The following is a 20947-nucleotide window of genomic DNA, read 5'->3' as shown; positions in this document are numbered from 1 at the left end:
CTTAAATGTCTTCCTGATTTGATAAGATGTGGGAATCAGGCAGCGATAACATTGCTTTCAGGATAAACACTTCAAAATACACTGGGCCCTTGGTATCTGCTGGGATTTGGTTCTGGGACCTCCAGGGGAACCCCAAATTTGGGGATGCTCAAGTTCCACAATATCAAATGGTGTAGTAAAATTGTGTCCCTTATATAAAAAGGTAAAAAATATCAAGGTTTACCCTTGCAAATTTGTTTTTGGAAATATTTTCAAGCTGTGGATACTGAGAGGTGCACGATAGCCAAAGGCGCCGTAATAAAGAGAGTTGCTGATATGAAAGTAGCATAAAAAGTATGATAAGTTTTCAAGCTGATTAACATAAAGGGTTGAGCGGGTAATAGCCTTAAGTTAACAATTAAATTGTCACAGGATTCTTCAGCAGTTAGCAAACAGCAATGTAGTGGTAGTTGGTTTAAAAAAGCTATTATTTTTATATTTTTATTTCCTCACCTGTTTTGTTGTGAGATCTGTTGCGATAACTCACTTTGAAATTTAGGAAGGAATCTTTTAAGACTCAAAACACAGATACAGTTTTTAGCAATGCATAGAGGAGCATTATGCTCAGTAACAGTGCCTGAGAGATAGTGAGGATTGGACATGGTTTGGGTTGCTGCATTGTCTAGGTCTGCTCAGAAGTTAGTGTGGCCCAGGGCCTGGGGAAAATGCATCCATAAATTCCCCCAAACATGGAAGTTGCCTGAGTTCCCAGCAGTGGCCTCACCTGTCTGCACCCTATGTACCATTTAAATGACCTCCGAAGTCTGGACATAAGCTTTATTGTGGGAAATGTTCTTGACTTCTTCAGCTGCTACTGCCAAATAAATGTGGCTGAGATGTCCCAAACAGTTGCTCGTGAGGCTGCCACTCTTTAAGTCAGTGGTTCTCAATCTGTGGGTCCCCAGATGTTTTGTCCCTCAATAATAATAATAATACTTTATTTGTACCCCGCTACCATCTCCCCAAGGGACTCGGTACAGCTTACATGAGGCCAAGCCCGCGGTACATCAGTAAACCAAAGGCAATAACAAAATAATCAATACAAAACAGTAAAATAAATCTCATAAACAAAAAATAATAAATAACATACAAGCATTTAAAAACCTAAAAAGCTGGTAAACTGGCTGGGATTTCTGGGAGTTGTAGGCCAAAACAATTGGGGACCCACCAGTTGAGTACCACTACTTTAAGTGGATCCTACTGGGATATTTGGTGGTGATGTTGTCAGCTCTGGAAATGAGTCTAAAGTGCCTCCATTCATAACTTTATTGGGAGACTTTGTGTGCATTGCTTTACTTGAGGCCAATGCCTGATGGCATGCACGGGTGAAAAGTATTTTCACAACTGATGGAGAGATGGAACAGAAGGGCAGCTTCATGACAAAGGGCTATAAAGCAGTGGTTCTCGACCTGTGGGTTCCCAGATGTTTTGGCCTTCAACTCCCAGAAATCCCAATAGCTGGTAAATTGGCTGCGGTTTCTGGGAGTTGTAGGCCCAAACATCTGGGGACCCACAGGTCGAGAACAACTTCTATAAAGAGAGGCTGCTATAAACACAGGTAGGCCTCCCTGCAATGACTTTTACACCCTTAATGCTGTAATTATGTGTTGGAGCCACATTGTTGTCAAGATAACAGTAAAAGGCATGTCTGGATGTTTATTGGATGTTTACTGCACGCCCCCTCCAGCCATCCAAACGAGCTGTGTTGTTTTATGCATTGTTGAATGCTTTCATGGCCGGAATCACTGGGTTGTTGTAGGTTTTTTCGGGCTATATGGCCATTTTCTAGAGCAGTGATGGGCAACCTTTTGAGCTTGGTGTGTCAAAATTTGCCAAAAACTTGACCATAACTTGGGTGGGGTGTCAACTTCGAGAAAAAATAAATGTAAATTTGCAATATTTATAGTTTAAATAAGAAAAATGTATATTCCATGCTGAGTTATGGGGTGAACAATGCTCAAACATGCAGATGTTAAATTTGTAGAGCCTTTTACAAATTTAAGGATGGAATTAGTTGGCTCTTATAAGGTGTACTTCTCTGTATGTGGCCACATGTGGCCGCGTGTCATCAAAAATAGCCATGTGTGTCAGTGCTGACACATGTGTCATAGGTTCACCATCGCGGTTCTAGAGGCATTCTCTCCTTACGTTTTGCCTGCATCTATGGCAAGCATCCTCACTACCTCTGAGGACGCTTGCCATAGATGCAGGCGAAACGTCAGGAGAGAATGCCTCTAGAACAGGGGTACTCAAACTGTTTAAACAGAGGGCCAGGTCACAGTCCCTCAAATGGTTGGAGGGCTGGATTATAATTTGAATAAAAATGAATGAATTCCTATACGCATTGCACATACCTTATTTGTAGTGCAAAAACACCTAAAACAATACAATAATTTAAATGAAGAACAATTTTAACAAATATAAACTTATTAGTATTTTGATGGGAAGTGTGGGCTTGCTTTTGGCTGATGAGATAGAATTGTTGTGTGCTTTCAAGTCGTTTCAGACTTAGGTTGACCCTGAACGAGGGCCGGGTAAATGACCTTGGAGGGCCGCATCCGGCCCCCGGGCCTTAGTTTGAGGACCCCTGCTCTAGAACATGGCCTTGGCCTCTTGTAAGCCGCACCAAGTCCTTCGGGAGATGTTAGCGGGGTATAAATAAAGGATTATTATTATTATTATTATTATTATTATTATTATAGCCCAAAAAAACCTACAACAACCCTGTGTTGTTTTATCTTGCAGTTTACAAAAATCCAAAGTAAGTTGGTGCGTTCTTTTCAAAAAGCAATCCTCCAGATTTGAATAAACAAAACCAGTTCTTGCCTCTTTTGACATTCCTCTGGAGAAAAAAGGTAGCTCTGCGATATTTTTCAAATGCTGGTGACAAGCCCCTTTATACGTACTTGGTGGGGTGGTATAGGGAACTGAACCAACAGGGAAGTCATACTCATTTTAATTTATTTTCTCTTTCAGAATATTTTTCATAATAGTATGTTTGCATATGACTGACTGGATTAGTGAAAATGACTTTTATACCTCCATGCAGTCATTGTGTTTGTATATGTATTTAGAAAGATTGGGTCAAGAACTTGGCGACAGTGATAGAAAATAATTAAAAATACCTTACAAAATTGTGCTTGTTTTTACTTCTGTGAAATTGTGCAGAAGGATCTAGTTTCAAGTGGCTTTGTTGAGGAATCAAAACATCAGAAGACGGAGCTTTTCCAGTGATTAAGCCTGTTGACAACACGATCCAGTGTAAGTGAATATGCAGTTTAATGGAGAACAAGATCAGGCAAGATTGTTATTATATCACTGTCCTGAATATATAAGCAATTCTCTGCATTATGTTAGAATCACCGTGTCTGAGAATGGATGCTCTGACATAAAACAACCCATTCCGGGTTAAACAATTGGCTGTACGGGCTGGGGCTTTTGGGAAGTTAGGGGAATTTCCCTGCTTCATTTTAATCTTAATCTGTCATTGGGAATGAATTGTTCTATGTTTTATGGTGCACAAATGACATTTTTTTCCATTTCTAGCTTGTCAGTGACTTGATTCCAAGTTTAATATTTTTTTGTGTTTTTCTCTGAAATGCTGTCAATCATTTCTACTTGCTGCTAGATCTTTTTCATTAGCTAGTTTCTGGTTACACATCCCCACTTTTGCCAATTGTTTGGCCATCAGGAGAGTAGATAAGCAAATGCAAGTTTTAATCTAAGGTACTAATCCTTCAGTGGTTTGATCCGTAAGTAAATTTACATCGCTTTCCCAAAATGTTTGCGATGTGAAGTGTTTGGGAGTTTGGAATGTTTGCATATATGTCAAAATATTTTGGATGTGTAGGCAAAGTCTCAGCACAACATTCATTTATGTTTTATAAACCATATTCTCATACCTGAAGGTAATTTTCTACTATATGTTAGTTTTGTACATGAAATAGTGTTTGTGTGTATTGGCCCATCTGAAATCAAAGGTGTCACTGCCTCAGCCATGTGAGCAATATTGGGTTTTGGAGTATTTTGGATATCTGGATAAGAGATACTCAAAGAATTGTGAGCTGAGTGGGCTTTGCTGTCCACTTCTATATTAATATGTTTGCAACTCCAATTTTTGCCATGAAAATGGGATATTGAGCTGTTGTCCCCTCTCTCTTCCTCCTTTTCTATCTTCACTTTACTTGTGCCTAGAGTGTTTCTCCTTGTGTTTCAGTGACTAGTGTGGTGAATTGAGTCATTTTGCAAAGAGAGAGTACAAAGAGGTCAGGGAGGCCTTTAATATGATCCAACATGGCTGTTCTTTTTTCCACAGATGTTCTGTTGCTTCCGTTTTCACAGTGGCACCTAAGACTTCCATCGCCTACTGAAAGCAGGCTTCTAGGGAAGTTGCTAAGCAGCATCTAGGGAGAGAGTGTTGGTTTGCACTCCGGCCCCGTCTCCATTGTGAGTGACTTCTGTGTTGCTTCACAAAGGAACAAATGGTTCAATTCCAGTTTGCAGTGGTTCTTAATATGTGGGTCCCCAGATGTTTTGGCCTTCATCTCCCAACAGCTGGTAAACTGGGTGGAATATCTGGGAATTGTAGGTCAAAGCACCTGAGAACCCACAGGTTGAGAACCCCGATCTATGCTGACGATCATGCCATCACCATTTCGGCACCGATCTTTGAAATAGTTGAACAGAAGCTCCCCAAAGAGCTATGGCAGTGTTTCTCAACCTGTGGGTCCCCAGATGTTTTGGCCTTCAACACCCAGAAATCCTAACAGCTGGTAAACTGGCTGAGATTTCTGGGAATTGTAGGTCAAAGCACCTGAGAACCCACAGGCTGAGAACCTCTGATCTATGCTGACGATCGTGCCATCACCACTTAAGCACTGAGCTTTGAAATAGTTGAACAGAAGCTCTCCAAAGCTCTACGGCAGTGTTTCTCAACCTGTGGGTCCCCAGATATTTTGGCTTTCAACTACTTGAAATCTTAACAGCTGGTAAACTGGCTGGAATTTCTGGGAGTTGTAGGCCAAAACACCTGGGGAGCCACAGTTGAGAACCCCTGATCTATGCTGACGATAGTGCCATCACTACTTAAGCAGGGAGCTTTGAAATAGTTGAACAGCTCTCCAAAGCTCTCTAGGGCAGTGGTTGAGAACCACTGAGTTAGAGGGACAAATAGGCCCAGGCCAATATCCCTCCCCTTTTCCTGGCCAGAAAACACTAGCCTTGATGTGGGTGTTTGATCACAAAATGGGCATATTATGCCCCATCACACTTACAGAAGGGGGGAAGTGTGGTTTTTTGGTGCCAGGATAGGGTGCGAGTCTACCTTTTCTTGTCAGCTCATTAGAGTAGGGCACACACTTCACCATATAGGGCACAACCCTATTAGTCTGGAGGCCTTCCCCGTGGATTCCTGAACTCACCTCACTGACTTCAGGGGCAAAATGGAGGGGCCTCTGGCTTGCAGCCCAGCCCTCCGTTTCATATGATCCTTGAAGAAACCCAGAGATAGAAATGGACGCCAGATGATGGGGCTTGGAGGCAAAGCTTTTTATTTGATTGTTTGTCCAATCCAACAGGCTCCTCCATTAAGGTTAATTGAAAGTTGGCGTTCATCAGCATGTTAGTGAAAAAGATATACAATCATAAAATTGTTGATTTTTGTATTTGCAAAAATTAGTGCTTCCCATACAGTGGCTGCATCCATTCCTCATACAGGGTTCAAACTCCTTGCAAAGAAGCATGATCAGTTAGATGAGCCAAGATCCATTTCAATCATCTGTATCGATCATTTTTGTATAAGCCTTTGCAGTATCAATTCAGTAAAAATCACAAGGCATTCATTTTCCTTTGTTTTAGAGAAGCAGCTTCTCTGCTTTACCAGACCCCTCGTGGAGCCACGCTTTCAGGAGATGGGGCCACCACTTTAGGGGCCGCCACTTTGGCTGGAGACAGAAGCAAAGGTCTTGGGGTTGCCCCGGGCTTCAGCCATGAAGGCCTCGACTTCCTCCACGGTGCGCGGGACGCAGGTCAGCAGCTCCATCCCGTTGGCAGTCACGGCAATGTCGTCCTCAATGCGCACCTGGGGACAGAAACAGACAGGAACGCACGTGTGACTGGCCTTTGCTGGCTTCATGGCTGAAATACTTAGGATGAGCAAACCTAAGTATTTCCCCAGGGTGTTTTTACAGGACCCTTAAGGTCCCTCTTCACTGCAAGAAAGAATTGACATACAAAAGACATTTCCCCACTATTAGAGGCCACTGTTCCCAATCGTTTTTGGTGATGAGGAGGGCTGTTGTTGGATAGTTTCTTCATTCAACTATCAGACCTGGAAACAGACACCCAGTTATTTCCCATTTGGGTCCTCTCCCAATTTCATTTATTACTAGCTGTACCTGCCACACTTTGCTGTGGCCAGCTTTCCCTCTTTCTCTCCTTTCCCTCCTGCCTTCACTCCCTCTTTCCTTCCTTCCCTCCCGTCTTTCCTTCTCTTCTTCCTTCCTTCCCCCTTTTTCTTTCTCTTCTGCTGTCTCTCTTTTCTTCCTTCTCTCCTTTCTTCTTTCCTTCCCTCCCTCTTTCTCTACATCTTCTCCCCTTCCTTCACTCCCTCTTTCCTTCCTTCTTTCCCTTTTTTCTTTCCTTCTCTTTCCTTCCTTCCCTCTTCTTTCCCTCCCTCTTTCCTTCCCTCCCTCTTTCTCTACATCTTCCCCCCTTCCTTCACTCCCTCTTTCCTTCCTTCTTTCCCTTTTTTCTTTCCTTCTCTCTTTCCTTCTCTAACTTTCCTTCCTTCCCTCTTCTTTCCCTCCCTCTTTCTTTCCTTCCCCCCCTCTTTCTCTACATCTTCCCCCTTCCTTCGCTCCCTCTTTCCTTCCTTCTTTCCCTTTTTTCTTTTCTTCTCTTTCCTTCCTTCTCTAACTTTCCTTCCTTCTCCCTTTTTCTTTCCCTCCCTCTACTCTCCTTTCTTCCTTCTCTACCTCTTTCTTTCCTTCTCTCTTTGTTTCCATGCTTCCTTCTCCCTTTCCTTCTTTCCCTCCCTCCCTCTTTCTTTTCTTTCTTTCTTTCTTTCTTCCTTTCTTTTCTCCCCTTCCCTCCCTCTTTCCTTTTTTCTGTATTGTCATTTAGCTTTTCGTCATTTAGATTTTTGGGGCTTTTTAAGTCCCTTCTGTGTTTTTCAGTGATTTTATGAGTGAAGGACATACATTGGACTGTCAGGTGTCTTGTGTCCAAATTTGGTGTCAATTCCCCCAGTGGTTTTTGAGTTCTGTTAATCCCACAAACGAACATTACATTTTTATTTATATAGATTTGTAATTTATTTACCCTATTTATATCCTGCCTTTCTCTACCCCAAAGGGGACTCAAGTCAGCTTACAAATAGGCAATTATGCCTTAAACACAGACAATTCCAATAACATTAAAATGAAATTAATACATACTAACATTAAAAAAATTGCATTCAATACTAAAATGACACCATCCATAATTGCAGTCCAAAGTCGTTCCGTAGTCATTGCACATATATATCTGTTACTGCACTGCACTATTCTCTGAAAGGCTCATCCCAAAGCCAGGTTATTATTTTCCTTTTGAAGGTGAGGAGGGATGGGACAACTCTAATATTGTTGGGGAGGGAGTTCCACCGCTGAGGGACCACCAGTGAGAAGGCCCTGTCTCTCATTCCCACCAGTCACACTTGCGAGGAAGGCGGGACTGAGAGCAGGGCCTCCCCTGACGATCTTAGCCTCCAAGGTGGTTCATAGGGGGAGATACATTTGGACAGGTAAGATGGGCCGGAACCTTTTAGGGCTTTATAGGCTAAAGCCAGCGCTTTGAATTGTGTTCGGAAGCAGACTGGCAGCCAGTGGAGCTGGTGTAACAGGAGGGCTGAACTCTCTCTGTACACTGCTCTGGTGATCAATTGAAGCTTCCAAACAGTCTTCAAAGGCAACCCCATATAGAGCGCGTTGCAATAGTCCATACGGGATGTAACAAGAGTGTGGACCACTGGCCAAGTCTGACTTCCCAAGATATGGGCATAATTGGTGCACAAGCTTTAATTGTGCAAAAGTTCCCTTGTCCACTGCTGAGACCTGGGGTTCCAGGCTCAGCAATGAGTCCAGGAGAACTCCCAAGCTGTGAGCCTGTGTCTACTGGAGGAGTTTAACCGTGTTCAGCACAGGCTGTAACCCTTTGCTCTGTTCGGCCTTGCGACGACCAGGAGGACCTCTGTCTTGTCTGGATTCAGTTTCAATCTGTTGGCCCTCATCCAGACTGTCACAGTGGCCAAGCACCGGTTCAGGACCTGAACAGCCTCCTTAGCAGCAGGTGGAAAGGAGTGATAGAGTTGGACATCATCTGCATACAGGTGACACCGTACCCCAAAACTCCGGATGATCTCTCCCAACGGCTTCATGCAGATGTTAAATAACATGGGAGATAGTATTGACTCCTGCGGGACCCCACAAGGCAATGGTTGTGAGGTCGAGCAGGAATCTCCCAACAACACCTTCTGGGAATGACTCTCCAAGAAGGACCGGAGCCACTGCAAAACAGTACCTCCAAGGCCCATTCCTGTGAGGCGTCCCAAAAGGATACTGTGGTCAACGGTATCGAAGGCTACCGAGAGGTCCAGCAGAACCAACAGGGACACACTCCCCCTGTCTAGTTCCCGGCGCAGATCATCCACTAAGGCAGTGTTTCTCAACCTTCCTAATGCCGCGACTCCTTAATACAGTTCCTCATTTTGAGGTGACCCCCAACCATAAAATTATTTTTTTGCTACTTCATAATTGTAATTTTGCTCCTGTTATGAATTGTAATGTAAATATCTGAGATGCAGGATGTATTTTCATTCACTGGACCAAATTTGGCATAAATACCAGTGGTGGGTTTGGGGTGGATTTTTTTTTTGTCATTTGGGAGTTGTAGTTGCTGGGATTTATAGTTCACCTGCCACCAAAGAGCATTCTGAACTCCACCAATGATGGAATTGAACCAGTCTTGGCACACAAAACATGACTAACATAAGATACTGGAAGGGTTTGGTGGGCACTGATCTTGAGTTTGGGAGTTGTAGTTAACCTACATCCAGAAAGCGCTGTAAATTCAAACAATGATGGATCTGGACCAAACTTGGCACGAATACTCAATATGCCCAAATATGAACACTGGTGGAGTTTGGGGATAATAGACCTTGACATTTGGGAGTTGTAGTTACTAGGATTTATAGTTCACTTATAATCAAAGACCATTTTGAACCCCACCAACAATAGAATTAGGCCAAACTTCTCGCACAGAACCCACATGACCAACAGAAAATACTGTTTTCTGATGGTCTTTGGCAACCCCTTTGACACCCTCTTGTGACCCCCTCAGGGGTCCTGACCCCCAGGTTGAGAAACGCTGCACTAAGGCGACCAAGGCTGTCTCGGTACCATGTCTTGGCCTAAAACCAGATTGTGCCGGGTCCAGATAATCCATGTCTTCCAAGAATATCTGGAGTTGAGAAGCCACCACAAACGTTCCAGGACGTTGCCCAAAAAAAGCGGAGATTTTAAATGAAAGGGGAAAAAAATGGGGTGTATTTATGAAGGGATGAGACAGAAGTCGACTAACAAAAGGCAGAGTTGATGTTAAATTTGTAGAAACCAGATTCAGCTGGAGATCAATGTATAGACTCTTTGAGGGCTCGAGAGCAGTACGTGTGGAAAAAGATCTTGGAGTCCTCGTGGACAACAAGTTAAACATGAGCCAGGAATGTGATGTGGCGGCAAAAAAAGCCAATGGGATTTTGGCCTGCATCAATAGGAGCCTAGTGTCTAGATCTAAGGAAGTAATGCTCCCCATGCTCTATTCCGCTTTAGTTAGACCACACCTGGAATATTGTGTCCAATTCTGGGCACCACAATTCAAGAGAGATATTGACAAGCTGGAATGTGTCCAGAGGAGGGCGACTCAAATGATCAAGGGTCTGGAGAACAAGCCCTATGAGGAGCGGCTTGGGGAGCTGGGCATGTTTAGCCTGAAGAAGAGAAGGCTGAGAGGAGATATGATAGCCATGTATAAATATGTGAGAGGAAGCCACAGAGAGGAGGGAGCAAGCTTGTTTTCTGCTTCCTTGCAGACTAGGATGCAATGGAACAATGGCTTCAAACTACAAGAAAGGAGATTCCATCTGAACATTAGGAAGAACTTCCTGACTGTAAGAGCCGTTCAGCAGTGGAACTCTCTGCCCCGGAGTGTGGTGGAGGCTCCTTCCTTGGAAGCTTTTAAGCAGAGGCTGGATGGCCATCTGTCAGGGGTGCTCTGAATGCAATATTCCTGCTTCTTGGCAGAATGGGGTTGGACTGGATGGCCCAGGAGGTCTCTTCCAACTCTTTGATTCTATGATTCTAGGGCTTTCCACGCAGTCATGTAGTCCAGAATATCTGCTTTGAACTGGATTATCTGAGTCCAGTTCAAGGTGGATTTTATACAGCAGTGAGAAAGGGCTCTGAGTCTCATTCCCTCCTAGTTTGGGGATCATGACCTGCAAATCCATTCCTGCAACTGCTCCTGGTTCACTGTGTGCCTCTGTTAAACTCTGTCCCCCCCTTTTTCAACACAGTCTCGCCTTAAAACGGAGTCTTGGCAACGGATGCCACGCAGCTGATAGCGTTACCAAGACCTTTGAAATGGTTCCAGTTCTCGCTGGGCGTGAATCAAAAGGCCGGGACTGTTCTGTGCTCGGCCCTAATCTCCTGCCCCAGTTAAATATGCAGACTCAGTCATTGTTCCTTATCTTATCAGGAGCCTGCGAGGGAGCCTGCCTCCAAGCTGCCATAAAAGCCATTGGAGCCCAGTGTCAAATCCAAAGGGACACCCCCCCCCCAATCAACTCCCACCGCACAGCTGCCTGAATTGCTCCTGACCTTGGGGCATCTTGATCTAAAAATATTGCTGATTTAACATTTGTTCTTCTGCTTGCGAAAGAGCCCATTAATTCAAACAAAGCGCGCAACGGAGCCCCGATTAATGGGCTCAACGAGCCGTTTGTCAGATTATCTTCTTTGTTTGACATTAATTTACAGGCACGGCACACCTGAATGAAATAAACTTTACAGAAGTTGCAGCCAGAAGGGTGGCTGCTCAAGGTATTGATGCAATGGGAATATGGTCACCATCCAATTCCCATCCAAAGGCAAGGCAGAACCAAGGTGTATACTGGGAAGGGGGGAAATTGCACCCCTCGCCATAGCTGATCCCTTTCTTTTTGCTTTGGCGGTATTCTCTATCCCTAAGGATACCCCTGAGTTCTTGCAGCCTTTGGTTGAAAATTTACCCAAATCATTTAAACCACTCCGAGTCGCCTTTCGGGCTGAGAGGGGCGGCATATGAATATCTATATAAATAAAAATGTAATGTTCATTTGTGGGATTGACAGAACTCAAAAACCACTGGACGAACTGACACCAAACTTGGGCACAAGACACTTATCAGGCCAATGAGTGATCATCACTCATAAAAACACTGAAAAACACAGGAGAAGAGAGTAAAAATAAAAAAATACAATGCATGCGCAAAACCACACATATATACACAAACACATATATACACATATACACAAATATATACACACACTAAACATATACACAGACTGGGCGACAGCAACCCGTGGCACGGGACGACGTGTGTGTGTGTGGATGTGTTACCATCCTGTGTGAGGCTTCTCTCATGTCTCTGCATGAGAAGCTGGAGCTCACAGAAGGGAGCTTACCCTGCTCCCAGGGTGGGAGAAAGAACTCTTGTCTCTTTGAGGCAAATGCGAATGTTGCAACTGCCCACCTGGATTACCACTGAATGGCCTTGCAGCTTCAAAGCCTGGCTGCTTCCTGCCTGGTAACTTTATTGTATGGAATGACATAGAATCATAGGATTTGGGTACGTGAGGGCTATCTAGTCCAACCCTCTGCCATGTAGACATACATATCTAAAGCACTCCACCCAACTTCTGTTTAAATCAATGTCAAATGAAGAAGGCAAACAAATGACTCACTGAACACATTTGTTTACTCTTTTCTTTTTATTTCTGTATTGCATTGATTCCGGAGTCTCATTTGTTGAAATTATAATTTAATTCCCTACCCACAGTTTTCTCAATAGAGACCTCCATCTCTAATGTGAGACTCTTTGGAATTCCCCCCCCCCCCCCGTGTCAGGAGCGACTTGAGAAACTGCAAGTCGCTTCTGGTGTGAGAATTGGCTGTCTGCAAGGATGCCCAGGGGACATTGCCCGAATGTGTTACCATCCTGTGGGAGGCTTCTCTCATATCCCTGCACGAGAAGCTGGAGCTGACAGATGGGAGCTCACCCTGCTTTCTGTATTTGCACCGCCGACCTTTTGGTCAGCAGTCCTGCTGACACAAGGGTTATCTCATTGCGCCTTCGGGGGTTCCTATTTGGAATGATTGCCTGAGTTATGCACCCTGCTTCCTGAATTTGAACCGCTGACCTTTTGGTCAGCAGTCCTGCCGGCACAAGGGTTATCTCATTGCGCCTTCGGGGGTTCCTATTTGGAATGATTGCCTGAGTTATGCACCCTGCTTTCTGGATTTGAACCGCTGACCTTTTGGTCAGCAGTCCTGCCGGCACAAGGATTATCCCATTGCGCCTTCGGTGGTTCCTATTTGGAATGATTGCCTGAGTTATGCACCCTGCTTTCTGGATTTGAACCACCGACCTTTCGGTCAGCAGTCCTGCCAACACAAGGGTTATCTCATTGCACATTCGGAGGTTCCTATTTGGAATGGTTGCCTGAGTTATGCACCCTGCTTTCTGGATTTGAACCACCGACCTTTTGGTCAGCAGTCCTGCCGGCACAAGGGTTATCTCATTGCGCCTTCGGGGGTTCCTATTTGGAATGATTGCCTGAGTTATGCACCCTGCTTCCTGAATTTGAACCGCTGACCTTTTGGTCAGCAGTCCTGCCGGCACAAGGCTTATCCCATTGCGCCTTCGGTGGTTCCTATTTGGAATGATTGCCTGAGTTATGCACCCTGCTTTCTGGATTTGAACCGCTGACCTTTTGGTCAGCAGTCCTGCCGGCACAAGGGTTATCTCATTGCGCCTTCGGGGGTTCCTATTTGGAATGATTGCCTGAGTTATGCATCCTGCTTCCTGAATTTGAACCGCTGACCTTTTGGTCAGCAGTCCTGCCGGCACAAGGCTTATCCCATTGCGCCTTCGGTGGTTCCTATTTGGAATGATTGCCTGAGTTATGCACCCTGCTTTCTGGATTTGAACCGCTGACCTTTTGGTCAGCAGTCCTGCCGGCACAAGGGTTATCTCATTGCGCCTTCGGGGGTTCCTATTTGGAATGATTGCCTGAGTTATGCACCCTGCTTCCTGAATTTGAACCGCTGACCTTTTGGTCAGCAGTCCTGCCAGCACAAGGATTATCCCATTGCGCCTTCGGTGGTTCCTATTTGGAATGATTGCCTGAGTTATGCACCCTGCTTTCTGGATTTGAACCACCGACCTTTCGGTCAGCAGTCCTGCCAACACAAGGGTTATCTCATTGCACATTCGGAGGTTCCTATTTGGAATGATTGCCTGAGTTATGCACCCTGCTTTCTGGATTTGAACCACCGACCTTTTGGTCAGCAGTCCTGCTGGCACAAGGGTTATCCCATTGCGCCATCGGGGGTTCCTAATTGGAATGATTGCCTGAGTTATGCACCCTGCTTCCTGGATTTGAACCGCCGACCTTTTGGTCAGCAGTCCTGCCAACACAAGGGTTTAACCCATTGCACCACTGAGGGCTCATATTTCGAATGATTGCCTGAGTTATGCACCCTGCTTTCTGGATTTGAACCGCCGACCTTTTGGTCAGCAGTCCTGCCAACACAAGGGTTTAACCCATTGCACCACTGAGGGTTCCTATTTGGAATGATTGCTTGAGTTATGCACGTAGCTTTCTGGATTTGAACCGCCGACCTTTTGGTCAGCAGTCCTGCCGGCACAAGGGTTTAACCCATTGCACCACTGAAGGCTCCTATTTGGAATGATTGCTTGAGTTATGCACCTAGCTTTCTGGATTTGAACCGCCGACCTTTTGGTCAGCAGTCCTGCCAGCACAGGGGATCTCATTGCGCCATCGGGGGTTCCTATTTGAAATGATTGCCTGAGTTATGCACCCTGCTTTCTGGATTTGAACCGCCGACCTTTTGGTCAGCAGTCCTGCCGGCACAAGGGTTTAACCCATTGCACCAATGAGGGCTCCTATTTGGAATGATTGCCTGAGTTATGCACCCTGCTTTCTGGATTTGAACCGCCGACCTTTCGGTCAGCAGTCCTGCCAACACAAGGGTTATCTCATTGCGCATTCGGAGGTTCCTATTTGGAATGAATGCCTGAGTTATGCACCCTGCTTTCTGGATTTGAACCACCGACCTTTTGGTCAGCAGTCCTGCCGGCACAAGGGTTTAACCCATTGCACCACTGAGGGCTCCTATTTGGAATGATTGCTTGAGTTATGCACCTAGCTTTCTGGATTTGAACCGCCGACCTTTTGGTCAGCAGTCCTGCTGGCACAAGGGTTATCCCATTGCGCCATCGGGGGTTCCTAATTGGAATGATTGCCTGAGTTATGCACCCTGCTTTCTGGATTTGAACCACCGACCTTTTGGTCAGCAGTCCTGCCGGCACAAGGGTTATCTCATTGCGCCTTCGGTGGTTCCTATTTGGAATGATTGCCTGAGTTATGCACCCTGCTTTCTGGATTTGAACCGCCGACCTTTTGGTCAGCAGTCCTGCCGGCACAGGGGTTATCTCATTGCGCCATCGGGGGTTCCTATTTGGAATAATTGCCTGAGTTATGCACCCCGGTACTAATCTTATCTGCAAAGTCCTAATCTCACGGGGGCCCAAGACCTGTTGGTATCTTGCAGCCGCATTCCCTTTCGGGTTGCAAAAGCAGAGACAAACCTGCATCCAACCCCTGAACAGGAAATTGCTCCCGTCTCCTGGCAGATTTGCAAATTTTGCCAAGGCACGAAAGCAACAGTGCTGAGGAAGGATGGAGGGGCATGACGCACACCTCTCCCCCTCTACTCTCCGGATCTTGGCGTTGATAAAAGAACAGCACGAAGCCAAGATAAACCTCTCAGACTTGTGGGGAGAATTCGGGAGCAGAAGGTAAAGTCCCACATGGCTGTGATAAGAGTGTGTGCTCTGCACACAGGAGGACGCGCAAAGCCCTGAGAGGGCAAAACCCAGAGTGCATGACTCAGCTCTGGCTGCTGGGCAGGGAACGTCCAAGGGGAAGGGCAGGGGCAAGCATTGCGCTGACCCACTCAAAGACATGCCCATAATTCTGTTCTCCTTACACGCTAGATCAGTGTTTCTCAACCTGGGGATCGGGACCCCTGGGGGAGTCGCGAGAGGGTGTCAGAGGGGTCGTCGAAGACCATCACAAAACATAGTATATTCCAAGTTTCGCCTGCATCTATGGCAAGCATCCTCAGAGGTGAGGTTGCTTGCCACCTCTGAGGATGCTTGCCATAGATGCAGGCGAAACGTCAGGAGAAATGCCTCTAGAACATGGCTCTATAGCCCGAAAAAACCCACAAGAACCTAGTGATTCCAGCCATGAAAGCCTTCGACAATACATAGTATATTCCATTGTTCATGGGGGTTCTGTGTGGGAAGTCTGACCCAACTCTATCATTGGTGGGGTTCAGAATGCTCTTTGAGTGTAGGTGAACTATAAATCCCAGCAACTACAACTCCCAAATGTCAAAGTCTATTTTTCTCAAACTCCAACACATCTGGGCATATTGAGTATCCATGCCAAGTTTGGTCCAGATCTCTCATTGCTTGAGTCCACAGTGCTCTCTGGAGGTAGGTGAACCACAACTCCCAAACTTGAGGTCATTGCTCACCAAACTCTTCCAATATTTTCTGTTGATCATGGGAAGTCTTGGTTCTATTTCATTGTTGATGGATTTCAGGAAGCTCTTTGATTGTAGGTTGACTATAAATGCCAACAACTACAACTCTGCTGTGTCGGACTGGATGAGAGCTAACAAATTGGAATTGAATCCAGACAAGACAGAGGTCCTCCTGGTCAGTCGTAAGGCCGAACAGGGCATAGGGTGACAGCCTGTGTTAGATGGGTTCACAGCTTGGGAGTGATCCTGGACTCATCGCTGAGCCTGGAACCCCAGGTCTCGGTGGTGGCTGGGAGAGCTTTTGCACAATTAAAACTTGTGCGCCAGTGATCTGGCCACAGTGGTCCATGCTCTCGTTACATCCCAAATAGATTACTGCAACGCACTCCACGTGGGGTTGCCTTTGAAGACTGTTCAGAAACTTCAACTAGTCCAGCTGGCGGCAGCCAGATTACTCACCGTAGCGTCATACAGGGAGCATACCACCCCCTGTTGTGTCAGCTCTACTGGCTGCCGATCCAGTTCCGAGCACAATTCAAAGTGCTGGTTCTGACCTACAAAACCCTGTACGGCTCTGGTCCGGCGTATCTGTCCGAGCACATCTCCCTCTACATCCCACCTCGGAATTTGAGATCATCTGGGGAGACCCTGCTCTCGACCCCACCTCTATCACAAGTGAGGCTGGTGGGGACGAGGAGCAGGGCCTTCTCGGTGGTGGCCCCTCACCTGTAGAACTCACTCCCGGGGGAAATTAGATCATCAACATCCCTCCTCTCCTTTAGAAGGAAATTAAAAACATGGTTATGGGACCAGGCCTTCGGGCAATCTGGCAGTTAAGGAAAACGGACAACAGGAATTGACAGGACTGACAATGTGGAATTGACACTATGGACTATGAGACGGCGAACGCTGAGTGTTAAACTGGTTTATTGACGTGTTGTAGAACTGAGAACCGACTGTTTAATTGTTTTTAACTGTTTGATTGCTGCTATATTGTTTTATTTTATTGTTGTATTGTTGTATTGATGCCGGCATCGAATTGTGCCTTTGTAAGCCGCTCTGAGTCCCCCCCGGGGTGAGAAGGGCGGGGTAGAAATATTTGAAATAATAATAATAAATAACTCCCAAATGACAAAATCGATCCCCCCCCCCCCACCAACCCCACCTGTCGTGACCCACAGAGCACAGAATGTCTTAAACAGCAGTTGAGGTGCAACGTAATAGTCTTTTAATGCAAAACAAACATAATAGTACTACTACTAGTAGTAGGAATGGTGTCCGAATGCTGACTCACAACACCACCGGTATTCAAATTTGGGCCTATTGGGTATTTGTGCCAAATTTGGTCCAGTGAATGAAAATACATCCTGCATATCAGATATTTACATTACTATTCATAACAGTAGCAAAATTATAGTTGTGAAGCAGCAACGCAAATAATGTTATGGTTGGGGGTCACCACAACACGAGGTTGGGGGTCACCACAACACGAGGAACTGTATCAAGGGGTTGCGGCATTCGGAAGGTTGAAAAACACTGCACTAGATGCAATCTGACTCTTGGTTTGATTCAAGAGACAGAGAAAAACACTGATTTTCTGATCTGGAAGGAGCAATAAATACAACAGCTATCATTCCATAAGGCCCTGGTCTAAGTTCCCTAAGTGGAAAATAGATAATAATTAATAATAATAATAATAATAATAATAATAAATGTAGACTCTGCTGCAAGGAAGCAGATGAAACAATAGATCATATCCACAAATGGTGAAATATATAAATATTAAATAGATCATATCCGCAACTGCTGCAAGAACATCTCTAAACAGACTATAAGCAGAGGCATAACACCGTTGTTCAGATGATCCCAGGCGACAGCAGGATTGAAGAGAAACAACTGGAAAAGCTGACACAATCAGACGCCTATGGATTGCTTTGCATGGAAGAATCAAACAAAGGCCTCAATGCCATATTGTTGATGATGCAATAATAATAATAATAATAATAATAATAATAATAATAATAATAATAATATGTAGACTCTGCAAGGAAGCAGATGAATCAATGGATCCCATCCTCAGCTGCTGCAAGAAGATCGCACAGACAGACTCCAAGCAGAGGCACAACACCCTTGCGCAGATGATTCATTGGAACTTGTGCCACAAACACCATCTGCCTGCGACAAAGAACTGGTGGGATCACAAGACAGAAAAAGTTACAGAGAATGAACACGCCAAACTCCTCTGGGACTTCCGGATTCAGACAGACAGAGTTTTGGAGCATAATACTCCTGACCTCACAATCGCGTTAAAAAACAAAGTATGGATTGTTGATGTTGCAATCCCAGGTGACAGCAGGATTGAAGAGAAACAACTGGAAAAACTGACACGATATGAGGATTTAAAGATCGAACTGCAAACAGTCAAGGTGGTCCCAGTGGTGATCGGCACACTTGGTACGGTACCTAAAGACCTTGGCCTGCACTTAAACACAATCAGCATCTACCAGCTGCAAAAGCCACCTTACTGGGATCTGCAGGCATCATTCACCAATACATCACACAGTCGTAGACACTTGGGAAGTGTCCAACGTGTGATCCAATTCAACAGCCAGCAGAGTGTCTGCTGTGGGTCCCAGTGGCGATCGGCACACTGGGTACAGTACCTAAAGACCTTGGCCTGCACTTAAACACAATCAGCATCTACCAGCTGCAAAAGGCCACCTTACTGGGATCTGCAGGCATCATTCACCGATACATCACACAGTCCTAGACACTTGGGAAGTGTCCGACGTGTGATCCAATTCAACAGCCAGCAGAGTGTCTGCTGTGGACTCATCTTGTGTTTCAAATAATAATAATAATGATAATAATAATAATAATAATAATAATAATATAAAATGTAGACTGCAAGGTAGCATATGAAACAATAGATCATATCCTCAGCTGCTGTAAGAAGATTGCGCAGACAGACTACAAGCAGAGGCACAACGCCATTGCAAAGGTGATTCATTGGATCGAACTGCAAAGACTCTGGCACAAACCAGTAAAGGTAGTCCCAGTGGTGATCGGCACACTGGGTGCAGTGCCTAAAGACCTTGGTCTGCACTTAAACACAATTGGCGCTGAAAAAATTAACATTTGCCAGCTGCAAAAGGCCACCTTACTGGGATCTGCATACATCATTCTCCGATACATCACACAGTCCTAGACACTTGGGAAGTGTCCGACGTGTGATCCAATTCAACAGCCAGCAGAGTGTCTGTTGTGGACTCACCTTCTTGTGTTTCTAATAATAATAATAATAATAATAATAATAATAATAATAACCCTGAAGAAGGAGACAGGTCTGATTCTTGCAGCCTAGGAGCAAGCCATCAGAACAAAGGCCATTAAGGCCAGGATCGAAAAATCAACTGATGACCCAAAATGCAGACAGGCTTTGAAGCTGCAAGGCCATTCAATGCTCATAAAGGTGGCCAATTGCAGCATTCACACCTACCTCAGACAAGAGTTCTTTCTCCCACCCTGGACATTATTCCACAAATATGTAAACCCCATTTTCCTAGTTTCCAACAGACCTCACAACTTCTGTGGATGGCTGCCAGAGATGTGGGTGAAACGTCAGGAGAGAATGCTTCTGGAACATGGCCAGATAGCCCGGAAAACTCACAACAACATGCTTTTACATTGTTGTTATCTATTACGGTGGACCAGGAAGCATATTTGCATAGCACCCAGGTCTTGGGTCTCTGCTGGTCCATGGATGGTCACTTTGAAGTCTTCCCTGGGTTGACCTGCGATACGTGGTAGGAATAGATGACAGCGAATGCCCCAGTTTGCAACTCTCTTGCTATCTCTAACCTAAAACCCGATCCTGTGGTGAAAAGGCATGTTTCAGTGTTGCTGAGGAACATTTACTCACCCCACCAAAGCCTCGGAAGCGTGCAAGGACGTCGTTGTTGAGGAAGCAGGCCTGAGCCGGGTCTGCCAGGGCCTGGTCCAAGAGGTGGTCAATGAAGTAGATGCCCGGCTCGATGGTCAAGACCATGCCCGGGATCAGGACACGGGCCGTGCGCAGGCTCCGGAGGCCCGGCAGGTCAATGCGCTCCACTCCCTGTGAGAGAACCAAGCGGTCAGAGATGGCTTTGGAGGTTCACACTCAACCTCTGGCAGCAGATGCTCCTCTGAAGAACATCCATTCTCCATCCAAGGTGGACGTTTCCCAAGCTTTGATCCTCCAGGTGTTTTTGAACTTCAGCTTCCAGAATTCCTTTCTAGTGGAGGATGCTGGAAACTGGAGTCCAAAACACCTGGAAGACCAAGGTTTGAAGAGGGCAGCCCCAAGAAATGTGCAAGCCTTGAGGAGAAGACCTTCTCTGTTTGATGCTAGGACTAGGACTTTCTAACCAACAGCAACCATTTTTATTTACACCCTGCTTATTTCACCAATGTTGCAGCAGGTTAAACTGCTGAGCTGCTGAACTTGCTGACCGAAAGGTTGGCGGTTTGAATCTGGAGAGCGGGGTGAGCTCCCACTGTCAGCCTCAGCTTCTGCCAACCTAATTATATATATATATAGTCGTGTCAGGAGCGACTTGAGAAACTGCAAGTCGCTTCTGATGTGAGAGTATTGGCCGTCTGCAAGGACGTTGCCCAGGGGACATTGCTCGGATGTTTTACCATCTTGTGGGAGGCTTCTCTCATGTCCCTACATGAGAAGCTGGAGCTGACAGATGGGAGCTCACCCTGCTTCCCGGATTTGAACCGCCAATTCCGGAGTCTCATTTCTTTCCAAAATGTTGGAACTCTGTGCCTGCAATTATCATTTAATTCCCTACCCTCGGGTTTCTCAATAGAGACCTCCATCTCTAATGTGGAATTTTTTCTCCCTGTGTCAGGATAGAGAAGCTGGAGCTGACAGACAGGAGCTCACCCTGCTTCCTGGATTTGAACCGCCGACCTTTTGGTCAGCGGTCCTG

General features: G+C 45.6%; 1 protein-coding gene across 1 annotated transcript in view; it reads right to left on the bottom strand.

The window, feature by feature from the left end:
- Nucleotides 1-5570: 5570 nt before the first annotated feature.
- The window catches only part of PEPD (peptidase D), a 210081-nt gene continuing 194704 nt past the window's right edge, over nt 5571-20947 (bottom strand). Inside the window, exons 14-15 of the mRNA XM_060788158.2 lie at nt 19891-20082; nt 5571-6118 (exon numbers count right to left, since the gene is read on the bottom strand). Of these exons, the coding sequence (XP_060644141.1) occupies nt 5963-6118; nt 19891-20082 (348 nt within the window). The 3' untranslated portion in view covers nt 5571-5962. The remainder of the gene's footprint in view (nt 6119-19890; nt 20083-20947) is intronic.

The sequence above is a fragment of the Anolis sagrei genome, chromosome 8 (genome assembly GCF_037176765.1).
Source record: "Anolis sagrei isolate rAnoSag1 chromosome 8, rAnoSag1.mat, whole genome shotgun sequence".
Taxonomy (NCBI): Eukaryota; Metazoa; Chordata; class Lepidosauria; order Squamata; family Dactyloidae; genus Anolis; species Anolis sagrei.
The sequence above is the reverse complement of the archived record's forward strand: the minus strand, read 5'-3'. Positions and strand labels throughout refer to the sequence as shown.